Source organism: Mirounga angustirostris, unplaced genomic scaffold (assembly GCF_029215605.1).
Source record: "Mirounga angustirostris isolate CCGP_5_RB_7025 unplaced genomic scaffold, mMirAng1.0.hap1 SCAF_15, whole genome shotgun sequence".
Classification (NCBI taxonomy): domain Eukaryota; kingdom Metazoa; phylum Chordata; class Mammalia; order Carnivora; family Phocidae; genus Mirounga; species Mirounga angustirostris.
In genome coordinates, this window is record NW_026991723.1 from 29,476,151 (window position 1) to 29,498,949 (window position 22,799).

General features: G+C 44.9%; 1 protein-coding gene across 4 annotated transcripts in view; it reads right to left on the reverse strand.

Moving 5' to 3' along the window:
* PTCH1 (patched 1) overlaps positions 1–22,799 on the reverse strand; it is a 69,474-nt gene that overhangs the window by 18,686 nt on the left and 27,989 nt on the right. For 3 of the 4 annotated variants that reach the window (XM_064579696.1, XM_045882359.3, XM_045882361.3), the window contains exons 3-16: positions 22,186–22,375; positions 18,998–19,067; positions 18,812–18,903; positions 17,225–17,423; positions 16,803–16,924; positions 15,846–15,993; positions 14,917–15,048; positions 14,358–14,513; positions 13,613–13,711; positions 12,947–13,072; positions 6,793–6,911; positions 5,738–6,140; positions 5,007–5,316; positions 193–335 (exon numbers count right to left, since the gene is read on the reverse strand). In XM_064579696.1, coding sequence (XP_064435766.1) covers positions 193–335; positions 5,007–5,316; positions 5,738–6,140; positions 6,793–6,911; positions 12,947–13,072; positions 13,613–13,711; positions 14,358–14,513; positions 14,917–15,048; positions 15,846–15,993; positions 16,803–16,924; positions 17,225–17,423; positions 18,812–18,903; positions 18,998–19,067; positions 22,186–22,375 — 2,309 coding nt within the window. The remainder of the gene's footprint in view (positions 1–192; positions 336–5,006; positions 5,317–5,737; positions 6,141–6,792; positions 6,912–12,946; positions 13,073–13,612; positions 13,712–14,357; positions 14,514–14,916; positions 15,049–15,845; positions 15,994–16,802; positions 16,925–17,224; positions 17,424–18,811; positions 18,904–18,997; positions 19,068–22,185; positions 22,376–22,799) is intronic. The other variant, XM_045882360.3, reaches the window with a different exon arrangement.

Sequence of the window (22,799 nt, forward strand, 5' to 3'; positions counted from 1 at the left end):
CCCACCTGACAGAGGAGCAGACTGAGGCACTCAATCAGCTGATGGGATGAAGTGAATTAGAGCCAACTCAATATTCTACCAGCCCCTGATGCCCCAGGTCTCCAGAGAGCACAGGCTGGGCGGGCAGGCTGTCAAGCAGTCTCTGTTCTATCATGCCCTGGGAGCTTCCAGGGTGTAGGGCAGGGAGAGTACCTGACTGATGTCAATGGGTTTATCACGGCTGCCGGTCTGCACCAGGAGTTTGTAGGCAAGGACCCCATCATCTGATCCATTTTTGTAATTGTTTGGCATGATTTTCCCAGTTTCCCAGTCACTGTCAAATGCATCCTGAAGTCCTAGAAAAGGCAAATGTATACAATGTATTATGATTCTTAACCACTATGATCCAGGCCCTAACGGGGTGGGCTGAGGACACTGAGCAGGACAAGGAAGTACTTGACATCAACCTCAAACACTGTGTGCTACTTGTTTTCTATTTCAAGTTCAAGTGACACTATTAGATTTTTCATGGATGAACTTCAGGTTGCTAATAATCACTGCTTCAAAAAGACAGAAGAGGGGAATACTTGCTTCTGGGAAACAAATATACATGTTTTACCTTTACATAAAAAAAGAAACCCCTTCTTCTCCCCCATGGCTATCCCGAAAGAAGGGAAGAGAGCTTGGGAGAGCTGGCTGGCTGGGTGAGGAAGCCACACAGGCTCATTAGGCATTTCACGCTGCCGTCAGGTGCTAAAGCCGTGGATTCTCCGATACGACCAGAAATCCCACTCAGAGGGGGAAACACGCATTCGAACTCCCAGCTTCAAACAAGCACTCAGCTGCTTCTCCAGCCCAGGGTGAGTGAACACGAGTCTGTCAATTTGTTCCATCTGTTCGACTTGTGGAGCTAATACAAGCTGTGGGATCGGCTGCCAGGTTGTGTAAAGATCACAGCCAACACCTATTCACTCTCCACTGTTCCTCTTTGCCACCCTTCCTCAGAAGGGGGGTGTGGAGGGGGGCGCGGGGAGGGATCTCGTGAGCGCCTGTGTGCGCAGGGAAATGCCTCACGGGGTAAATTTGGATCAGATTGAGAACAGGAAGCCACAGGCCAATACAAGGGGGCTCTGTGAGAACAGATGACAAACCGCAAGCACAGGGAGGGGAAGGAAAGGGCTTTCTGGGTGTGGGGGATGGGCGAGCCCACCAGCCCACCGCACACAGCTGCGCTTGGCCTCTGTAATCAAAACCATCATTACAGACCTGACGGTTTGGCTACAGCTGTAAAGAGATAAGCGTGCTGGAAGAGAAAACAGGGCCCTGGTGACCTGGCCTTAGGGGCTGAGTGATCCCCTGTGCACACACTCTCCCCCGACACCCCCACCTCCTTTCCACTGCCCTGCTTCCCCCCGCCCCCCATCCCCTCCCAAGTAGAACTCCCAAGCCCCAGCAGCTCAGGAAACCACATCTTTTGAACAAGCTGTGCTGGCAAGGGTTAGACATGGCCAGTAAGAAGGGAAAAGGGTTCATTTCATGACATGCCTTGAGTGACTTCAAAGACACCTCCCCCCTCCCAGTGCTGGTTCCCTCAGTGCTCAAAATAATTAAGCTCTTGGGGTTTGAAACAGGCGGAGAGGGGAGCACAGGCCCCTGTCCCCCGTCTCTCTCTCTCTAAACCTTCCTGCCCACATTGCTGTGGGCATTGTTTTTACACGAACAATGTGGGGATGAGGCCCGTAGGCCTGGTGCTGAAAGAAGGCCATGTTGGGGCGAGTGTGGAGGAGCGGTGGGCGGGAGGGACCACCAGCACGGCCGGCTCCCGACTCTCACACAGACTGTTTTTCAGAGCGGGGCATGCACACAACAAGCCGTACTGAGCAGATGTTATTTTATTACCTAAAGCCTTTTTTTGTTTTTGAAAAAAAATAAGCAGGAGAGCAAAAACAAGCCCTCCTCCCCTCCCCACCCCCCAGAAGAGACCTGGTCTGTTTTCCTCACCTTAACAGAATTTTAATCACTTCATGGCCTGTATGAGACTTTAACCCTTTCCCTCTTGACCCGTCAATCCTAAGGAGCCACTCGTGCTCAGCGAGCGTGGGGCTGTCTCAGCATTTTACACTGATCACTAGTGTGCTTCTTACAACCACCTCACGAGACAGCCCTGTTAGCATCATGGTTCCCACTTTACAGATGAGGAAACTGAGGCGTGGAAAGCAACTTGAGCAGGGCCACCCAGCAGGGCTCCAGGCTCGGCTCGAACCACGGCTGCTCTAAATGGCCTGGACACACAGAGGCGCTCAGGAAGTTCTCTGCTGAAGGCACGAATACGATCAGCAGAGTTACTGTGGGCACCAATGATGTCTAGGGGAGAACAGTGTTCCACAAACGTTGAGTGTAGTTTTAAGATATTTATGCACTAAGAATCGGGGAACACCCTAGATTGGATTTGGGGATGGCAACCCTGTGGGCAACTCAGTTCAACTCGTCATCCACGCTGCCAGCCTCCCGCGCCAACAACTGTACTTGGAATACAGACACAAACGAGAAATAGTCATTGACCTTAGGAAAGAGCGAAGTCCTCATGATTAGATTATTTTATTTTCTGACGAATTACCAAAAAGCTCAGTAACAATGAAGTGGCCCAAGAGTACATGTACAACATAGGATTCTAGACACAAAATGAGGGACAAGGATTTGCCTCCACTGCCCCTTGGCCAACATTTTATACTCGAACACATGTGCACTGTAGAAAACATTGGTGACAGTATACCTATTTTACAGCAAAATGTAAACGTTCTAGCTAGAACTTTTCTCATTTTAAATTTTATACTAAATATTATTTTCTAGGGGAAAGTTCTGAGCTACTTATCCCAATTGTCAATTTCTCTTTGATATGGGCCCCTAAAAAGAAAACACTGATTTAAATTTTATCTGCATAATTCAGTGTGAAATACAAACGAACACCATTTGTTCATGATGCACAGTGTGGTTTTTACCTGCAACTTCGCCTTACTTGCATGTGTGTTTAAAGATGACATGTGATGTTACCACTATGTATTTTTATGAGTTAACGCCCCCCAAACTTGTGGAATGTTGCTAAAGACCAATAGCGCAATATGGTTTTTAGTGATAATTCCACTGAAAACCAATGAGGGGTCCCAACACTTACCAGCCTCCCAAAATGTTTTTAAACGATTCAAGGACAGCTGATTCCTTGCAGGAAGTGTTCAAAGACCCAATCAACCACCTGACAGGCCTGAAAACCGTCTAGGCAGCCCAACGGTCCCATTACCTGGCCATTCTGTGTCCAGTGCTCTCTGCTGGACCTCATAAGAGTCACACGCAGAGTTGTAGAGCTGGCTGGGACCCCGGCTTGGGAGCAAGAACGGATCTCACTTGGTCTAGGTGGGTGCTGTTCACTTAGCAATCAAAACAACATGATTCAATTGCACCTTTAAAAAAGTGCGATTCTCAAGCCCAACCGCTTTAGGTCTTTAAAGGATGAAAGCATAGGGATAATTTACAATACGCTATAAAAAGTTTAGCCCTCACCACCGCCTGGAGACAGTACCCTCTGCCCTCTTCCCAAGCTCTGCCTTGCAGGCCATATTGAGCATCCAAAGGAATGGCTGAAGATGCTGAAATCAATTCTACAATAACCCTCTTTGGCTCAGATACTGGCAGTGCTGCCAATCGCTCTGTCACGGTGGCAAGCGATTTGCATGTCTTTGGCCAATGGGGGAAAAATGAAAAGCAGGGAATCTCTCAACTGTCTGGTCCTGTTTTGACTCATTATCTGAAAAACACAACCTCCCAAACTACTGTAAAAAATAAGACTTGGAACAAATTCACGTTGGTCTCGTGAGCATGTTAAAAAAATAATATTAACGTCGTGCAGTTCTCTTTGCCTTCCTCAAAAGAAGAGGTCAAATCTGGTATACACGCATGAACAAAATTCTAGCAACAAAAGTCAATGCCAGAAACTGTATTGAAGAATTTTCAGTCAAACTCAAGTTGTTTACCATTTCATGCAAACGCCCAGGGAAATTGGCTGCTTAATCTTTACATACAAGTGTATTGACTTAAGACCAAAAAAGGCACTCAAATCTGTGTTTAAACAAGCCTAATTAAGTGGTAAATTAAGACAATCATTTGGATAACTTAAGCCAAAAAATGTTGGGGGCCATAATTATTTGGGTATTTCAGTAAAAGCATTTTTTGCCTGAATTGTGTGGATAATTATCTTGATTCCCCACTTCACTTTGCATGTGTCAACATGGAATAAATGAACAGATGTTCTTGGAATCACTGAATACATTCATATTCAGTTGGTAGTTAGGAACAAATTTAAGCCATTTTTTTTTTTCTCCAGTTGACTACTATTTCCTAGAAATGTTTCTAAGGACAAGGTAACAAATGCTAAGAAAGGCATTTTAAAGCACAATTCGATTATTTATGAAATACTGTGAGATGTGATTAAGCATTGATAAGTTTATTTCATATGCCAAATCAAAAGATGGTCCAAATATGGAATTTTACATTATATTCTCAAATGATGCAAAATTTACCGGTATAGTAAAGCCATAATTTGTCAATAAGTCAGTCTAGAAATTCCATCAACACTCTGATTTCACTTGATCATCAAACTAACCACCATCCAAAAAAAGAGCACTAGAAGCATCCAGCTCCCGATTTTATAACATATTTCCCATTTCCTAATGTGCACCCATAAATTCATACAGAAGTTCCCGAGTCCCCCATTTGAATTGTTTGCATCATTTTATAGGTAAGAGCCGGATTTGGGAGGCTGCCCCAAAAACAGTCCATAGAAGAATTTTAATTAAAATATAAAAAAAAAAAAGAAGAATTTTAAGCATCACTTAGAAGTCAATGAAACATGTTAGTGTTACGTAATAATCTAACACTTTAATAAAGTGAACAAAGGGAACTTGTGGAAGCTGAACATACCAAAGACCGAATGGTGAAAGTTTACAAAGGGCGAACACCCACTAGCAGCACCTCACCTTGGAGCCAGTCTCTGAAGTAGTGCAGCCACATTTTGGGAAGCTGTTTATTTTCTTCCAACATGACATACTTCACATTGCTGAAACTCTTGTGAAGGTCGTAAAGTAAGTGCTGGATATTTGGGTAGTCTGCTTTCTGGGTGACTATATACATGTTGTAGAAAGAAAAGTATTTGAATTGTGCAGCAATAAAGTCATATTCTCTGGTTTCCCGAGGCACAATGTCTGTAAGGTCCAGCCCATCGCGCACTCGGGTGGTCCCATAAAGGCTGACCCCCAGCAAGCCCAGAAAAAGGAAGATCACCACGACCTGTAACACAGTAAGAGGCATAAGATCAGAGCCAGAGGACAGGACCAACTCTCCCTTGACAAAAGCAAGCTGTTTGGTTCAAACCTCACTTTTACCCCCAAAATGGCCCTAATGAAGGATGTAGGGGTCATTCTCCAGAGGGAAAAACAAGTACTCATAGTAATCACATTTTAAAACAAGCTCATGAAAAACAAAATGTTTAAAACATAAGGAGTTCATCTAAATTCAGAGAAACATTTGCTACATAGAGATTCACTCCTGTAGAAGATGAGCTCATTAAAATGGCCCCACATGCTAAATGGACTGACTTTTTAGGAGGTCTGAAATAAGTCACACCCAAAGAAGCAACCTGATGAATTCCAAAGGAGACGGTTTTGTTATTTCTTGAAGACAGGAAGAATCTTCTGTTTTGGTAGATTACCTTGGCTTTTGGTTTCAAGAGGAAAGGAGCATAGTGTTTCTCAGCAAAAGATGAAAGTGTCCACTTGGTGCAGGGGGGCTCAAGGCAGTGGAGGCTGGAGTCGGAGAACTGGGAGAGCAGGTCCCTCGTGGAGCTGGTGCTCTCGGGGCTCTGGCAGCTGAGGGTATCCTGGGTCATGGTGACAGGCTGCACGGAGATCTCGGAGCGTGGCTCAGCAGTGGTGTAGTATACATGCGTGTGGGGGTCGTACTCTGTGCGGAGCTGCACTGTGGACTGCATGGTGATCTGGGTTTCATGGGTGAAGCTGTGGCTGCTGTAGGGGGGCGGGGGGCTGTAGCGGGTGTTATCATGAGTCTCCGTGTAGGCCTGAGGTTCAACCTGAATCACTCTGCTGACGCAGGGGCTAAGAGGGGAAAATATGTTGCAATGGTATACTGAAACAGGGAAACAGTGCTTTCATTTTTGCCAATGACCGACAGTATCCATTTTACATAGCTCTAATTTAGAAGAAAAATATCATACTGTTGAGTTCCACAAACATCACCTGATTTAACCACCTGGACACAAGACACTAGTAAGTCAGAGGAGACCAAATGGATGGCCGATCCTGAATTTGGCTGGCAAAATCGAAGTTACATGCTGATGAACCCCTTTCAAAGCACAATTCCTAAAAAACACACAACCCCTCCCCCCAAAACCCCACAACACCCAAAGGGCTGTATTTTTTCTGGATGGTTGGTTTTCAAACCTTTGTTCTGCCTGAATCAACAGAGATATGACACACTCCCAATAATCAGACAAAGCGATCCATAACAGAAATAGTGAGTGTGTGCATCACAACCCCAGAGCTGTGAGTCTTTAGTCAGGGGAGGGGAGAGCCTGTGACTCAATATCCCCAACAAAGCATCCTCCATCCATTATCTCCTCTGCCTCCATCACACTGGTAACAAGCCCTGTTAGCTACATTTTCGTCCAAGTCTACAGGCTAAAGAGTTCTCTAAACCTACCACTCTGTACCCAACAAATAAAGGCCATAGCAGCTCATGAAATTGTACCTTGTAAAACAGCAGAAAATATCCAATCTCCTGTCCTCACGTCGATACAAATCCATGCTGAGAATCGCAGGAAAAATTAGCAGAACCATAGCAAAATTGAATACCACTACTACGGCTGCCTGGAAGCAGGGGGAAAAGAAAAAAAAGTAGAGGTCACCAATATGTCTCCTCCCAGTCAGAGGACTGCTCTGAAAATAAAAGAGGTTTTAAACAACATCTTTCTTTCAATTCCCTATTGAAGTGTTTAAACTTGAAATAGATGGAGTTTCTCATCATTTTGCTTCTCTTCCATCATTAAGAGACCATTTGACTAGAACAGGCCCCATCATTCTGATTCTTTTCATCTTTTAGAATTTCATGAACCCATGATGTACAAACACAGGAATGAAATGAGCGTCTTGCTAGCAACCTAACCAAACCAAATCTACAAAGGCAGAATACAGAATATACTTGAGATGTTTTAATTGAAAACAAACATTCCCCATTCAGAACATTTCTAAGAGTTTCACGCTACTCTGATTTTATACTCAGAATATTTAGACGTAAAGTGGATTGGGTATATCAAAATGTCACCTTGAAAACATGAAATAAAATTTCAAACACGTCCCCTGAGGTTTTTAATAGGCACATTCCAAATAGCCTCTGGAGTAGCCTGTGGTGTGTGCGAGCACAGTAACATAAAAGGTCAAGGAGAGTAAGGCAGAAAGAAATTCCTGTGTGTGATTATAGTATGCAGAATAAATAAGTACAGATTCAAAAGTCACTCCATAACCTAGAATAAACATGGGGCTAGATTCTGTAGTGCTTTGGCAAATCTCCTGCTGACCTAGTAAAAATTACACAATTGGGCTGTTAATAGGGGAAAGTCAACAGAGGACAGTTGAAAGTGCTCGCCCATTCAGACAGGAATGGAAAGAAGCGGCACAATAAAAAAAAAAAGGAACTGGAATGCTAAGTAACCAAGAAATCATCAGAAAATTTTTTGAAAATTAAAAGGTCTCAGGAAGTTTTTCAAAGAACTACTTAGTTCTAAGACGTCCTCCAACTGGGTAAACGTCTCTGGGTGAGAAAAGAAAACCTGCTTGTAACAGACACCTAACAGAATCAGAAGAGAACTTTGCAAAGGGCTTCTGATAAAAATTGTGCATTTATGCTCAAGGTGAAAGAGCAAGGCCAAGGTCTGGAAAGGTACCTTTCAATAATTAATTCCCTGTCAAGTCCACAAAACCAAAAAATAATCAAGAGTCTCCTTCTAAAAATTGCCTAACTCCTCTCTTCTCAGTCTGCTTTGAAATTCCTCATCATCTCAAAATACATGAAACCTGTGAACTTAACCGCTCTAATGAATGGTCTTTAAAGACCTAAAGACTAAAGGATTCATCTTAGAGACAAATACTTTAAAAAGAAAAGGGAGGACACAGAGCTGGGTACTGGAGACACAGAGAAAAATAAGACAAAATCCTGTTCTCAAGGACCACCACAGCCAGACCTACCAACAAACTACAATTCAGGCTAATAAATGTAGTAATAAAAGCTTGCATAGAGTTCCAGAGCAGCTCAGAGGGGGAAGAGTACCCGGGGGGGGGGGGGGTGTGGGTGGAGGGCGGAGGGTGGTCAAGGCAGGGTCTCAAGGAGGTGTAGAAGACAAAAAACAGGCCTCTCGTGGGGCCAGGGAGGAAGGATGTGCCATGTGGAGGAACCTGACAAGCTGTGTCTGAGAGGGAGACCCAGAATTCTGTTGGGGGCAGAGAAAAGGGGGAGCACTGGGAGACCAGGTAGTTAACACACAATTCTTCAATCCCCACAGCAACCAGGACAGCCATTATTACTGCTCTTGACACAAGCACCTAACAGACTCCGTCGTACAGAGGATGGTCACCTGCCGGCAGTCATGGAGTAAATCGAATTCAAACACAGGCTTGATGTCAGTGCCCTCAGCCTGACTGCGACCTGGGAGTTCTTGTCACCTGGTTACCTCCTGAGGGGATGGACATGGGCTGGGTTCGGCCTCCGGACCAATCTGACCACAGGGGTCCTGGCAAAGACGGGTCTGATTCTCAAGGAGATTTTTCCAGAAAATTCAATTCTGGAGGTGGAGTCCTTTCAGCTTTTCTTTCTATTATAGGCATGTTTAGAATTCGGGGGTGGAACGCCGACAGAACACTCTCGGGCATCTCACTCTGGACAAAAGTTCCTGAGGATGTGGAACCCAAGTGGCCCAGATGCTCTGGTAGGAACAGCACCGAGGCTTCCACAGGGGCTGGGGACACATCTGATATCAGCTTTATCCCCCGGAGGCATCTGTGGAGGACACGAAGAACCCCCCAACTCTTAAGTGTAGCGTCCTGTCCACGCTCACTGTCCGGCGGCATATTGCGTACACAGGGAGAACATATTCTGACAAGAAACGGCGCAACTTCAATGTCCCATTCAAGTGCACCCAAACAGTAAAGACCAACAAGCTGCAAGGACTTCTCAGCAAGGGAGAAGGGTCATTGCGGGCACAAAGGGGAGCTTAAGACATTGTAAGAAAATCTATTGATGGGGATGATTTGCACTGCCAATCAATTCTAATTACTGTACTAGAAGGAAATGTCCCCATCTTCTGTGTTGCCCCCAAACCCCACCTGCAGCAGAGCATCCGTGGGGGCCCTGCTGACACACTTGCAGAGCGCAGAGACAAACTGACCCTGCCCAGAGGGCCCTCATCTAGACCCCCTCACTGTGTGGAACAATACGGCGTTCTGTTCTGGGAGTTTCCATTGAAGAACACCATTCAATTATGCAGGGCTTTGGTTCCTAAAGAATTAGACGGTGCCACTGCTTTCTGGTATAGAGGTGGCATTTGGTCAGATGGATGGAGACTGACAAGGAAGTCTAAGACGGTTTCTCTGGGGGAAAAAAAATTCTATTTATTTTGATAAAGTTAGACAATTGGAAAAGTTCCACAAAGAAAAATCCTAAATTAATATGGATTTATTAGTGTACAGAACCACTGTGGGTCTCTTTCTTTTGAGGCTTAATCTATAATACCCTGAAAACACAAACACAAATGGATACCCAGAGGCACAACTTAACACAGTTCACTAAAAGAAAGAGAAGCTACATCATGACAAACTTTGAATGTCAATATATTTAAAAGGAAACCAGTGTAAATTTCTGATGGCTACAGCAAAAATCATGGCACATTCTTTTTCTTTTCTTCTTTTTCTTTCTTTTTCCTTTTATTTTTTTTTTTAAGTTTGTTTTTGACAGAGAATGAGCCAGTTATTATGGGGTCTTTAATAAATGAGGACTCCTGGAAGTCCTCAATTTTCTAAAGTGGTACCCCAGGGGCTTGGAATAGAAATGCAAAACTCACAGTACTCATTTCATCTCAGTAAGGTGCTTACCTTGGGAGAACTTTAGCGTACTGGATTTTCTAAAAGGCGTAAGGAAAACTCATGTAGCTTTTCAGACCACCACACCATAGGATATCATTAAAGGAGAGTATGCCTTGATGAATCATCAGTGTGTACTGAGAGAGGAGAGGAGAAAATGAGAGAGAGACACAAGAAGAAATGAAGGAGCGTGAGGCAGAGCAGAAATAAAGAGCAGCGAGAAAAAGGCAAGCGGAAAAGGAGAGGCAGGAGAGGGTCCCACTGTTAGAGGAGGGGGACAATTTCTCAACACCGGCATCTGCTGTATGTATAAGCAGCGAGAACGGGAGACTGCAGGTGGGTGTGCAGATGCCCACGCAAAAAGGCATTCTAGAATGGTAATTGTATCAATTCTTTAGCGGGCACTTTTCACTTATGTTCCACATCACTGAGCAGTTAAGCAGTTAGACATATTTTCATTTTCCTGTGCTTCGGTCGTTCAGATTTAACCTTAGTCACTAATTCACTTACTTCTTCTACTGTTAGATATTTATAATAAACCCTTTATTATTTTCATTTTTTTTAGTATTTTTCTTTTGGGGGGTGGCGGTCACAGTGATTGGTACAAAAATCTTTTCTCATGTTCTCTCTTACACTAAATATTAAGTCAGTCTAGTGTCCCAAACACAGCTGGATCGTTAGTTCCTCAGGTCTTCATTAGCCATTGGTGAAATGAAATCAATTCAAATATGAAGACTACAAAAGAGCGAAGCGTGTTGACAAAAGCATAAAGAGAAACCTAATTTATGATTTGTCAGTTGCTCTTCCTGGTCACAATCACCTTTTGGTGATTAACCAGAGTAAAGCAGTAGGAAGAAGCTGGATGTAATAACAGCTTAAAAAGTGACACCAAGGGGCACCTGAGTGGCTCAGTTGGAGAAGCAACCCCAGCTCTTGATTTTGGCTCAGGTGATGATGTCAGGGTTGTGAAATCAGGCTCTGCGCTGGGTGTGGAACCTACTTGAGATTCTCTCTCTCCCTCCCCCTCTGCCCCCTGCCCCTCTCCCTCTCAAAAAAAAAGTGACACCAAAAGTAATTTCCCTTAAAACCTGGCCATCTCATAAATTACACATCATACTGTAAGAGAAAAAGGGGGGAAAGCCACCGTGTCTCTCTTGGAAAATAGTTGAAGCTTTAAAATGTGAATTTAGGGGCGCCTGGTTGGCTCAGTCATTGAGCATCTGCCTTCGGCTCAGGTCATGGTTCCAGGGTCCTGGGATCGAGCCCTGCATCGGGCTCCCTGCTCCGTGGGGAGCCTGCTTCTCCCTCTGCCTCTCTCTCTCTGTCTGTCTCTCGTGAATAAATAAATCTTTAAAAAAAATTTAAAAAAAAATGTGAATTTAATTCACAAAACTTCAGGAACGTCTTTGTAATACCAAAACCTGAAAACATCTGGGGCTTAGGAAGATCACATCCCAGACTGGTCAGTTAGCTGTCTTCATCCGCTGTACTGACAGATTCCAGGATTCCTTAGAGTTTCAAACAGCGGCAGAGCCATGCCAGCACTCCCGGCCGAGCACAGAACGGACCAGAGCTGTGTCCCCAACCTCGGGAGCTCTCCATTCTTACCATTCGTATAAGCTGGCTCTCTGCACAAAAGAAATATCCTGGTGGCCTCTAGGTGTGGAAGGGCCTGGTTTGGGAAGAGAGAGCAGAACAATGCAGGAGCCAAACTGCTCTGCAGAAGGAGGGCAGAGGAATTTTGAGTTTTCTTGTGCAGCCTGAGAGGGGAGTAGGAGACCAAAAGAAGAGAGAAGAGATGGAGGAGACTGTGGAGAGACTAAGGAAAGACGTGACAAGCGAGCGCCCGCCAACAAACCCCCTGCAGGCAGAGAATGGCCGGACGTTTGCACGGTGGAAGCTAATGCGGCAGATCCTCGAACAACATGGGTTTGAACTGCATGGGTCCACTTAGAGGCTGTTTCCAATAAATATGGTGTAGCACTCGAAATGTATTTTCTCTTCCTTATGATTTTCTTAATAACATTTCCCCCCCAGCTCACTTTGTTCTAAGAACACAGATTTAACGTATAAACGATGCGTTAATTGATTATGTTATCAGTAAGGCTTCTGGTCAACAGTCGCTATTAGTAGTTAAGTTTTTGGCGAGCCCAAAGTTGTATGAAGATCTGACTGTGTGGGAGGGGTGTCAGCAGCCCCAAACCCCATGTTGTTCAAGGGCCAACCGTACTCAGTTCTAGGTTACCGCCTAGCTGGTCTCTACTGCAGCCTCTTCCTCTGCGTTGTACAACTGTCCTGTGTTGGAGCTGCTTTAGGGAAGTAGAGAGGGTGGCGTGCTGGGGCTGAGGTGGCCAGCAGGGAAGGGAGTAAGCCCAGAAACCCAGTGGGATTCAGAAGCAGGCACGGCCAAGAGCTGGCTGCACTGTGGATGAAACCAGAGGACTTCCCGCTATCTGGAACGGGGGCTTCTCAGCATCCCCTGCAGAGTGGCCCTCGTGTGGTTTTCGTCTCACTATAAAGGGAAGGGCCACTCCCTAAGGCACCAGGTCTTGGGGATACCCGGGCCCCAGGCATCTGGGCTCTAGGAATGAAAGGAGGGGAGGAGCCCTGGCATGTGTTTTAGAGGGAGTGTTGGGGTTGTTGCTTTAAGAAGCTTCCACCCAGAATGGCCCCAGATGCGGACAAGCTACTTGTCTTCACGTTAGTGGAGAAGGGAGATGGGATGCTCGGCCTCCGTGTGGTGCTCGCCATGGATGTCACCAGTGCAGACTCACCTGGAGGGAGAAGGCCCGCAGGGCGGGAATGGGGATCAGTGCGGCCATGAAGAAGGCGGTGACATTGCTGATGGAGGTGAGGGCCACACTGGCTCCCGTGCGCTTGAGGCACTCTCCAGTCCTGTCCTGAGGACGAGAAACCACGGTGCTGAGAGCCGCACAGTGCAGGGGCCCCCAGATCACAGATCGTGCCAACAGTCCAAATTCGCGACAAAGTGGGACAACAGGTAGTTTATCGTGCTGACGTCAGGGCATAAGGAAGGGCTCTCCCCGCCCTCCCCCCCCGACACTGGCATCGAAAACATTTTCAGGACTATCTACACGGTCCTGCGTTGTACCTGGCTACCACATCCAAAGCACAAAGCTGCAAGACCATGATTTAAGTCAATTTTTAAGATTTAAAAGGTGTGTGTTGGGGGGGCAGGGGGGATGGGGACAAAGTGACCACAAAACCCCACAAAAAACCCAGAAAAGCAAATACAGGCTTTGGAATAATCATTCTGCGGTTCTTCTGATTTCTTTCACTTATTTAGAGCCAGTAACATGTCACTGACTTGGGACTGAAATATTTCCTAGGCCAGATTAAAGAAAATTAAAGGACAAATACTCAAGAACAGAGGGGATTTTGGCTGGCCCCAAAGCTTTCTTCTTTTGTTTTTCTATTACCTCAAAAGGGATTCTTTTATTCTGTCCTGTTTCACTAAATGCATGTGCCAAAAGGAAAACATCATCCACACCAACGCCAAGAGCAAGAAACGGCAAAACCTGCAGCGAACACAAAGGGCAGCGCATTAAACACACGAAGTCCAATTCAGATAATTCTAGAGACACTGAGAACAGTGCCCCCAGCAGCTACCCCAAGGACAGCTCACATCAGCTTACGGTGAAGAACCTAGTTCCAAGAGTTAAGATTCCCCGGATCTAGCCGTTTTAGCTCACAGGAGGTCTTACCCATTTCTATTTTTAAGCTCCGCTATTTTATTTTTAAAGCTAATACATGGGAAGGAAGCTAACTCATCAAAAGCAGTGGTTCTCAGAGCATGATCCCTGGACAGGCATGGTTGAGAACTGATAAATAGAAACTCTGGGGGCGGGGCCCGGCAGTCGGAGGTGTGGCCAGCCCTCCAGGCGACTCTATGGCACACTCAAGTCTGAGAACCGGGGCATGGCTCTAAAGAACGGTCTTCACTGCACTGGTAAGTGAAACATCTCTACGATCAACAAGCCCGTGCAGACCTTCCACCCCCCGCCAAGTGCTCCTCTCTGAGACAGCACCCCCCTCTGAGGTGTGGCATCCTGGCGGTAAAGGCCGGAAGACCCTGTAGGTGACATGGACACATAGGAGGCGGCTGGGCCAAGCCCGCGGAGGGGTGTTTGTCAACAAACAGTGGATAGGTGGCTCCCTTAGTACCTGAGTTGTTGCAGCGTTAAAGGAAATCCCGATCAATGAGCACAGGCCCAATCCTGCAGCCACGGACAGTGCAACCAACAGGACGCCAGCCAGCCCCACGGCACCCTGGGACTTGGAGCAGTCCCAGCGCAGCATGGTTAAACAGGCATAGGCAAGCTGCGAGCAGAACAACGGGGTGAGGGGCAAGGGAAGGAGTGAGGAGGGGGAACCGGGGGAGGGGGAGACACAAAAGCCCAACATTAGAATGTGTAAGGATTCTAATGTTTTCCCCCACCCATCACCCCAAATCAAAAGGGACAACTAATCAAATCCAACAACAACAACAATTTACATTACAGACATCACACGGAATGATACGAGTCAAAGATGGGCAAACTGCAAATGGGAGAAAATGCTTTACACGACCACTTTTGAAATCGTTATGAAGCCGAGCTCTCTCTGTCTTGGATGCACGTGTGTGTTAAGAGCAGTTAAAAAGCAGGAGCGGTCATGGAAAGATAAAAACTAAAACCAAACCCACTCCCCCCCCCCACCCAAGGAGAACTGAATTGACTGTTACCATCAGTAGGTAGCCACTGGCCACTCGGATGACACTGACATCAGAGAAGGACTTCAGGATGTCGTCCAGGGTCGTCGTGGTAAAGGAAAGCACCTTCTGAGTGGAGTTCGGAGCGACACTTTGATGAACCACCTGTGGTCACAACATAAAGTCCCAAATGGAATGAGAGCTTCAATAGCACAGACCTCGGGGGACACGTCCCCTCCACTCAACCCTCACTTTTTTCTGATGCCTTAAAAAGAGCTCTACATGATTTGGGTTTGAACTTGGACTGAGGTGACATGACCCTGGGCCCGGGACAATGAAGGCCACCGCTCATCAGGTGAGAATGGGGTGCCGCGGTGAGCCGGCCTCATCTCTGTGTACCCTCACCTGAGACTACCTTCTCCTCTCCATGGCTCTACAACAGATCTGCGGTCCCATCGGCTCCCCTGCCCCGCCCCAATCCAAAACGACTCAGTCTTGTGGCCACTCCTCCCCACTTCATTTGCTGGCCACTTTTAAAAGGTCACATGCAGCTCAGTAGAGGTCACTGCTTGGGAAAGGCCAGCTCCTGTCACATGGCCTAACCAAGGGGATTGCAGCTGTGACCAGATTCTATGCTTTGCTAATGTTTTCCAGACACTTTTTCTTGCTAACCCAGTGTTTTTTTAAACACTGTTACGCCTTCGCCCTGGAGTTCACAACTGGTTACTCAGAACGTCTCAGGCGTCCCAATTAGAATTAGCCATCAGCCAGACACGAAGGTGTTCCGTATCTAGGAAAGGAAAAAAAGTTCTCACCCCACCAGGTCCCCAAAATGACCATTTGTTTTGAAAATAGATTCTAATGAAAACAAATGTTCTAAAACATGGCGACAATGAAGTACGTGGTGACTAAGGGGTCTGTACCCAGATTCCAAGGTGGGTGTCGGAATGCCGCTGATTTACCTCCACGTACGTCCTCTGCCAAGCCTCCAGTACGGCGGCTGCCTTGTCCTCGTTCCAGTTGATGTGCGAGACATACTCGTACCCCTTGAAGTGTTCGTACATTTGCTTGGGAGTCATTAACTGAAACATGGTCTGCAGGGCGTGGGCACTGTGACAGGGTGGCAAAGACATGACATCAGCATTTCCAGGAAGTTGTCCTCGCTGCTTAAAATCCTGAACGCGCGCCCCCACCTCACTCGTGGCCATTCTCTCCTTCTACTTGAGCACATGTTTCCATTAAACGGGACCTGGATGGTTATTTTACTCAATAGATGGATGTACCATATTAAAGGTGTAACCTTACAAACCTTTTACAGATAGACCCCAAAATTAAATTAATAAGCAATTTCCTTTCTCAGTTTCTATTCAGTGAAACAGGAAGGGTAGGGGAGTAGATAGCTTGACCAGATACGCTGGGCTCGGCGCTGCACGCTCGCCTATGCAGAAATCCCAGCCGACGGCTCTCCCAAGGGAGGGATCTCAGACGGAGAGTGCCTGACGCTTGACCGAGCGGAGTCCGCAAGGGCACAGGGGAGAATTCTTCGGCAGCCGTCAGTTGTTGGTCAGTCTGGGACAGAGCTTAGCTCACACCCCTCCACCCTATTGCTCTGACCACTGTTGCCTGCCCGCCTTACGCTTGCTCCCACTTTCTACATAATCGATCTTCTAGTCTTACAGTCACTAACTACAGTCCAGATGAAAACAGCCAATCTCCCCCTGAAAAATTCCCCACAAGGCAGTTTTTCGAGCTGGTCTGGTCCACTAGTATTTCCTAATATTCTATTACACCAGACTGCTGGCCAGGAGAACAGTTAAGTATTAGTACAAGTACACTCGCAGACGTCAGGAGGGAAGTGGTTTCTGAGCAAAGGACAAAAAAATAGATGGCTTGGATTTTTCCTCCTTGTGCTGGATTACCTGACAAGCTTCCCAGTACTATTCTTGACCGTGCCACCCACAATCAGTTCCTCTTGCCAGTGCATATACTTTCTGGATAATCCATGACATCCACCATTCAAAACAAGGGCCACATCAAGAGGCTAAAATAAAAAGACAGCCACATAATTACGGGAATTAGTAGGCAGGTCACATGCCTTGTTAAAATCCAGTGCATTAAGGGCTTATTTGTTTCAGAGAGAACATTAATAACAAGGCTAATGAGAGGCATACGGCAAATCTTACAGCAAAATTTAGCTCTATAAACAAACTTAGCTCCATAGACAAAAAAAGGTCGTTGAGAATCAAATCTTAAAAATGAAAATAATAGGACTAGGAATTGCGGAGGAAGACGCCAAGCTTTCCTCTCAGCCCCCAGGAGCAGTATCAATGACCGTACTCACTTTGGTTGCGTTTTTGTTGGGGGCTGTGGCAGGGCAGTCTGGATCAGCCGGGTTGAGGCAGGGCCGGTCCATGTAACCATGACCAACTTCGGCCTTATTCAGCATTTCCTCCCAGCTGTCCACTTGATAGTTTATTTTCTTTAACTCTTCCAGGAATTCCAAAGGGTCAAAGTTTGTCCACTGCAAAGGAGGCTTACCTCTGTGAAAGAAATTAGAAGGCGAGACCATGAAAAGAGGCTTTTCCAAGCCTCCGAGCCTGCGCGGATCATATATACTGCGTCCGGATCGCACTAGGCTTTCTGGGAGTGCGGCAACGCGGGGAGACCCTGGCACAGAAACAGAATGCTCCTTTCCTGGGGATCAGTATGCAAACCCGAGTCAGGAAAATAATTCATGAATGGAAATGGCAAGCAGAGAGCTTGTAAATTAATGAAGAAATCAAAGACTCGTTACTGGCTGATACGTCATCTTTAATACCTGAAATCAAAATTTGCCGAAGGGTACGCCTAAGCAGAAGACTGAGATCCAAAATTAAGGGGGGGGGGGAAGAAGAGGGAATCACAATGTCAAATTAGCACTTGCCAGCCTAATAAATGCTTCGTAAATGTCATCAATCACAATATTTGATCTCCATTACCTTCAATAATCCCATACTTATGAGCTCTCTCTGACAGCCTGGCAGTCGACCCCAAAAGCCCCCTGCTGCCTCTGCCATCACCACCATCAGGGCCACTTCCCCCCACACTCACTTTTGAATTTGTGCTGTTGACAGACCAGAAAGGCTTTTGGCTGCCTGTTATGTGGTTCAAACCACACTGTAGCTGCTTAACCAGGCTGAAGTCATTATTCAGAATCTCCCAACCAGAAAACACAAAACCCCTTATTTCCCATCTAAAACTGTACACTGAAGGTCAGGGTATGGCCACTGCAAATTGCTTTTGCAGATATGTGTAAGCCAGGACAGAAACAATAACCCAAGCACGAACTCTTGCATAATTAACTGAAAACGTCTACACTGATTAACAATTATTCCTTAAATGATGCGGTGTATATAATATCCAACTGCTAAATCGTGAAGCATCCCCTACCATGGCCTTCAAAGATAGCGGATTTCCCCCTTCAATGTCATTAATGTGATCCAAAGAAAGGTTAGTATTTTACTCTGCAGGAGGATCTTGAACTTTAACTCAATATATTTAATTCTGATATGTACGCACTAATAAATTCTCTCTCCTTAGAAAAGAACTCAAACATATGGCAGTGCTTGGTTAGCAAAACTGCAAACATTTTATTAAAGAGTTAAAAATCATACATACTCTGAAAGAATTTGCATTTTATTTGCATATAAATAGGTTGGTAAAAGTGAATGAAATTTACTGGTGCCTTCAGAACTTTTTTTTGAAAAGAGGAAAAACATTCTGCTGACATCCCCTCTCCCCCAGCTATTCACTCAAAAAATGCCCACGGAATTTCAATGTTTTTATTTCTTGTTCAAAACTGAAATAGAATAAACAATGATCAAGGAGCATCCGAAACATTCTAAAGTTTAGAAATCACAGACATCAGAAAACAAGATCACACACTTACAGTAGGTACGCTGTCCCAGATTGTAACTTTGCCCCTTCCCAGAAGCAGTCCAAAGGTGTAATAATTAAACAAGGGTAAAGATATTCTATTATCTGTCAAAGTTAAAAAGAACAGGCCACACGTTAGGCTAATGCATACCACTGAGGAATTTTTGAGAATTTCTTGCAAAAAAAAAAGAAAATATACCTGATCCATGTAACCTGTTTCTGTGATAAGTTCTCCAGATTTGTAACACAAATGTTCCAATTTCCACTGCCTAGTAAATGAAAAAGCAGAGACAAACATTCTCATTATAGTAACGTAAGGAAATCAGTGCAAAATCGGAACTATAGAACATATATAGAAACTGCAATTTCTATCACTTTTAAGTATCTGTCAAAACGAGCACAACTTTTGCCAAGTAAAGACTCAACAAGCTTGCTTTAATGAATAGATAATACTCAATTGTAATTAACATTTGGGTGTTTATGTAAATGAATGTTACCAAAGTACATGAAAAGTCTTGTTTTCTGAAGTGTTCTCCCAATAATCTTGTTTACACCATTAATCTGCTTTTCTACATACATTGAACAACTTCAGGGAAGATAATTCATAGTTGAATTATCAGAAATTCAAAATAAGTGGAGACTAATTAGTAAGGTTTATAATACATTAACATATATTCAGGTAGGAAAATATTACTGACTTTTTTTTTTTTTTACTGGCAGTTAATGTCCTTATTAACAGATAGTGTTCAAAATGACTTCTGCTCTTAACCATGAATGCTATAAACAACACTGCCAGGTAGATAGATTTCCTACTTTACAGTCTTTTATTCTTGTTCTGTAGAAATGATATTAAATATACTGATCAACAATTACCTCTATTATCTATCACCTATCTATTATTACAGAGTTCTGTCAACTCTAGAAAAATGCTCTGTAAGCCCATGCCTTTCCAAGTGCATCAGGGAGATAAACTTAACTTGAAACAAAGAGGAAATTTGAAAAGGGTGGGGATGGGAAAACCAGATGAAGAAAAAAATGTTTTTAAGTCTCTCTAAACTGCTCTATTTTATTGGTCTTCTTTATTTTTTTTTTTTTTTGTATTGGCACCCAAAGGAATGTTCTAGACTTAGCCCACTTCCCTGTGGAACCTTCACATCTATACCGCAGGGTTCCCAATGAAATGCCACCCCTCCCACTAGGCTTTTTTTGCCCAGAGCTACTGAAAATCACCCCTTTCTCTTGAACTCCAGGGCACTGCTGGTCCGATCTGCTTGACACCCGGACACCTGGGCCGGGGGGTGCCTGTGGTTGGCTTTGTATGTGCCCATCTACACTGATGTCTTCACTCTTTCTAACTAGACCGTCAGTTCCTGAGTGCAGGGCTCAAGTTATTCATCCATCCTTCCATCACTCATCCACCCACCCACCTACTCAGGCATCTATGTATATGTTCATACTGAACTCCACACAGCATCTCTCTAAAATAAATTAAATCTAGCATGAGGAGGTCCTCAATATCACTTGGTCGGTGAACTCATTTACACTTCCTTGAAGGGCATGGCTGTGCATTAGAAAAACCCCTGTCTTGGAGCCAGAAGAAAGGGTTTGAAACCTGGCTCTAATGTTTAATAATTGTATGAACTTGAACAAATGCTCTAATTGATCTAATTCCTGGTTTTCTCACCTAAAAAATGAGATGGGTTAAACTAGGTGTTCTTTAAAGCTCATTCCAACGCATAAATGTTCTCGGTTCCATCTCAGATAAAGAGTGTAATTTTATGGTACAGACACTCACATCTTCTCCTTAAGTGTGTTAGTGACAAGTCCCTTCAAGATAGGGTCCCATTATGTTAAAAATGGGTCAGCATGCTTACAGTGGCCCTGGAATGCCCATTTCCAGGTTCTTTACAGGGCCTCTACTTACTAATTTTGCAAAACTGCACTGGGTAGTTGCTCCCTCTACAGAATGGGAGGGATGTGTTGAAAGGAGCAGGGTGTGCTCGCTAGTCAAGTCAGCCTGACGAAAGTGCTAGAATACCTCCTTCCGTTTTCCCTGTCATCCATTACATATATCTCATTTTGTTCTCAGGGCCTCCTGAGGATAGTAGACCACAAGTGATCAGTAATTTAGTTTACAGATGAGGAAACAAGAGCGTGCGACTCATGCTGGACCCTAGGGCTCCGTCTCCAGCAAGGTGGGTCTTAGAGCCAATCCAGTTAAGCCATGGAGAGTGGAGGTTACTGTAGCAGTGACAAGTACAGATTTTCCTTTTATTCTCTCCGCTCACCCTCCCTGGCCACAGACTATGTCTACAGGGCCACTTACTCCCCTCTCCTGTGAAAAACTATTATCAACCACTCAGTTAAAAGGTGCTTCAAAGGGGCGGCTGGCTGGCCCAGTCGGTCAAGCATCTGACTCTTGGTTTTGGCTCAAGTCATGATCTCATGGGTAGTGGATCGAGCCCTGGGTTAGGCTCCACGCTCAGCGTGGAGTCTGCTTGGGATTCCCGGTCTCTCCCTCTTCCTCTGCCCCTCCCCCCAACTCGTGCTCTCTCTCTAAAATAAATTAAAAAAAAAAAAGAAGAAGTGCTTAAAAGCCTTGGCGAGGGACAGGATGGGGTTAGGTAAATGCTAACTCAGCGGTCCCCTGGAAACCGGGTTTAGTGATAGTCATCTCAACAGTTCAAGGAGAAGACCCAGTTCAAATTTACAATCTAGGCAGTTAGTCAATCATCAAACTCTTGAGTGCCCACCCTGATCTAAATGCTGGGGTGCAAGGATGGACAAGAGATGTGGTTCCTGCCCTGAATAACTCACTGTTTAAATAGAGAAGAGAAAGGACTGTCAGTTTTGCTCCAGAAGTCTCTGTATGTTTTTACTCTACCCACAGCACTGTTAAATTAGCTATGAAGTTAAAGGGTAATATTTTGTGAAGCTGTGTATGATTCCTGTCAGTAAGAATTCACCAGAGTGGCTCAACCTGCTACACACTCTGTAACACATGCCAACTGTCAGTAACTGTGGGGAATTCGAAGAAACCAGAAGTAAGTTCTTACTTTTTCTTTTCCCATTCTTTTTAAGTTGACTGAAAGCAATTCCAACTGTAACTGCTCCAAAAATATCTTAAGCAATGAAACATCTTCAGAATGGGTGTACAGCCCCCAGATGGCTGCCTGAAGGATCATACTCATTTTGGGTATATAGTGCCAAGATACTTACTGAAAATACATTATCATGTATTTGATTTATTACCAAACTCTAGAAACAAAAATCAAGATTAAAAAAAAAAAAATCACTTCATTAGAAAACTATCTGAACTAACACTCTAAGCATATTTCCAGGGTAACGTAACTTACTAAAACCAGCAGCTTCTTCCCACCAGCTTACCTGTTATACATATATACGTGGACTCGGCTGGCCTGGAGTGCGGAGTCCAGGTGTTGTCGGAGAGCTTCCGTGGTCAGGACGTTAGCACCTTCTTCTTTCGGGGTCTGAATCATGAGTTGAGGATTAAACATAGCCTCTTCTCCAATCTTCTGGCGAGTATAATTTAATTCACGACTTACTCGTCCACCAACTGACAAACATGTACAGGTTTCAATTAGAGCAGCAACATCCCCACGAATTCATGTTCTGTTATCTCACTAAGAGGTGCACAATGCATGATAAGTGCTCTCTGTTCATATAAACATATGGCTGATGTTTGGGGGGGGGGGGGTAACATTCACTTTATGATTATTGGCAATGTTCATTTCACCAATAAAAAACATAAAAAATATTCACTAAACCCATGAACAACTGTCCTGCTCGTTGCATATGCAAACCTAATGCATACGTGCTTTGTGCACCTTCTAACTAATACACCATATGTATAAAGGGGGAGGGGGAGGGGGAGGGAAAACTTGAGACACCTTTTCCTTGCAGACCAGACCAAATACCCCTGTTACAATTTCTTTCACTTGTGTAAACAATGTGCCCCTGCAGCCCAGTTCAAGATAAAT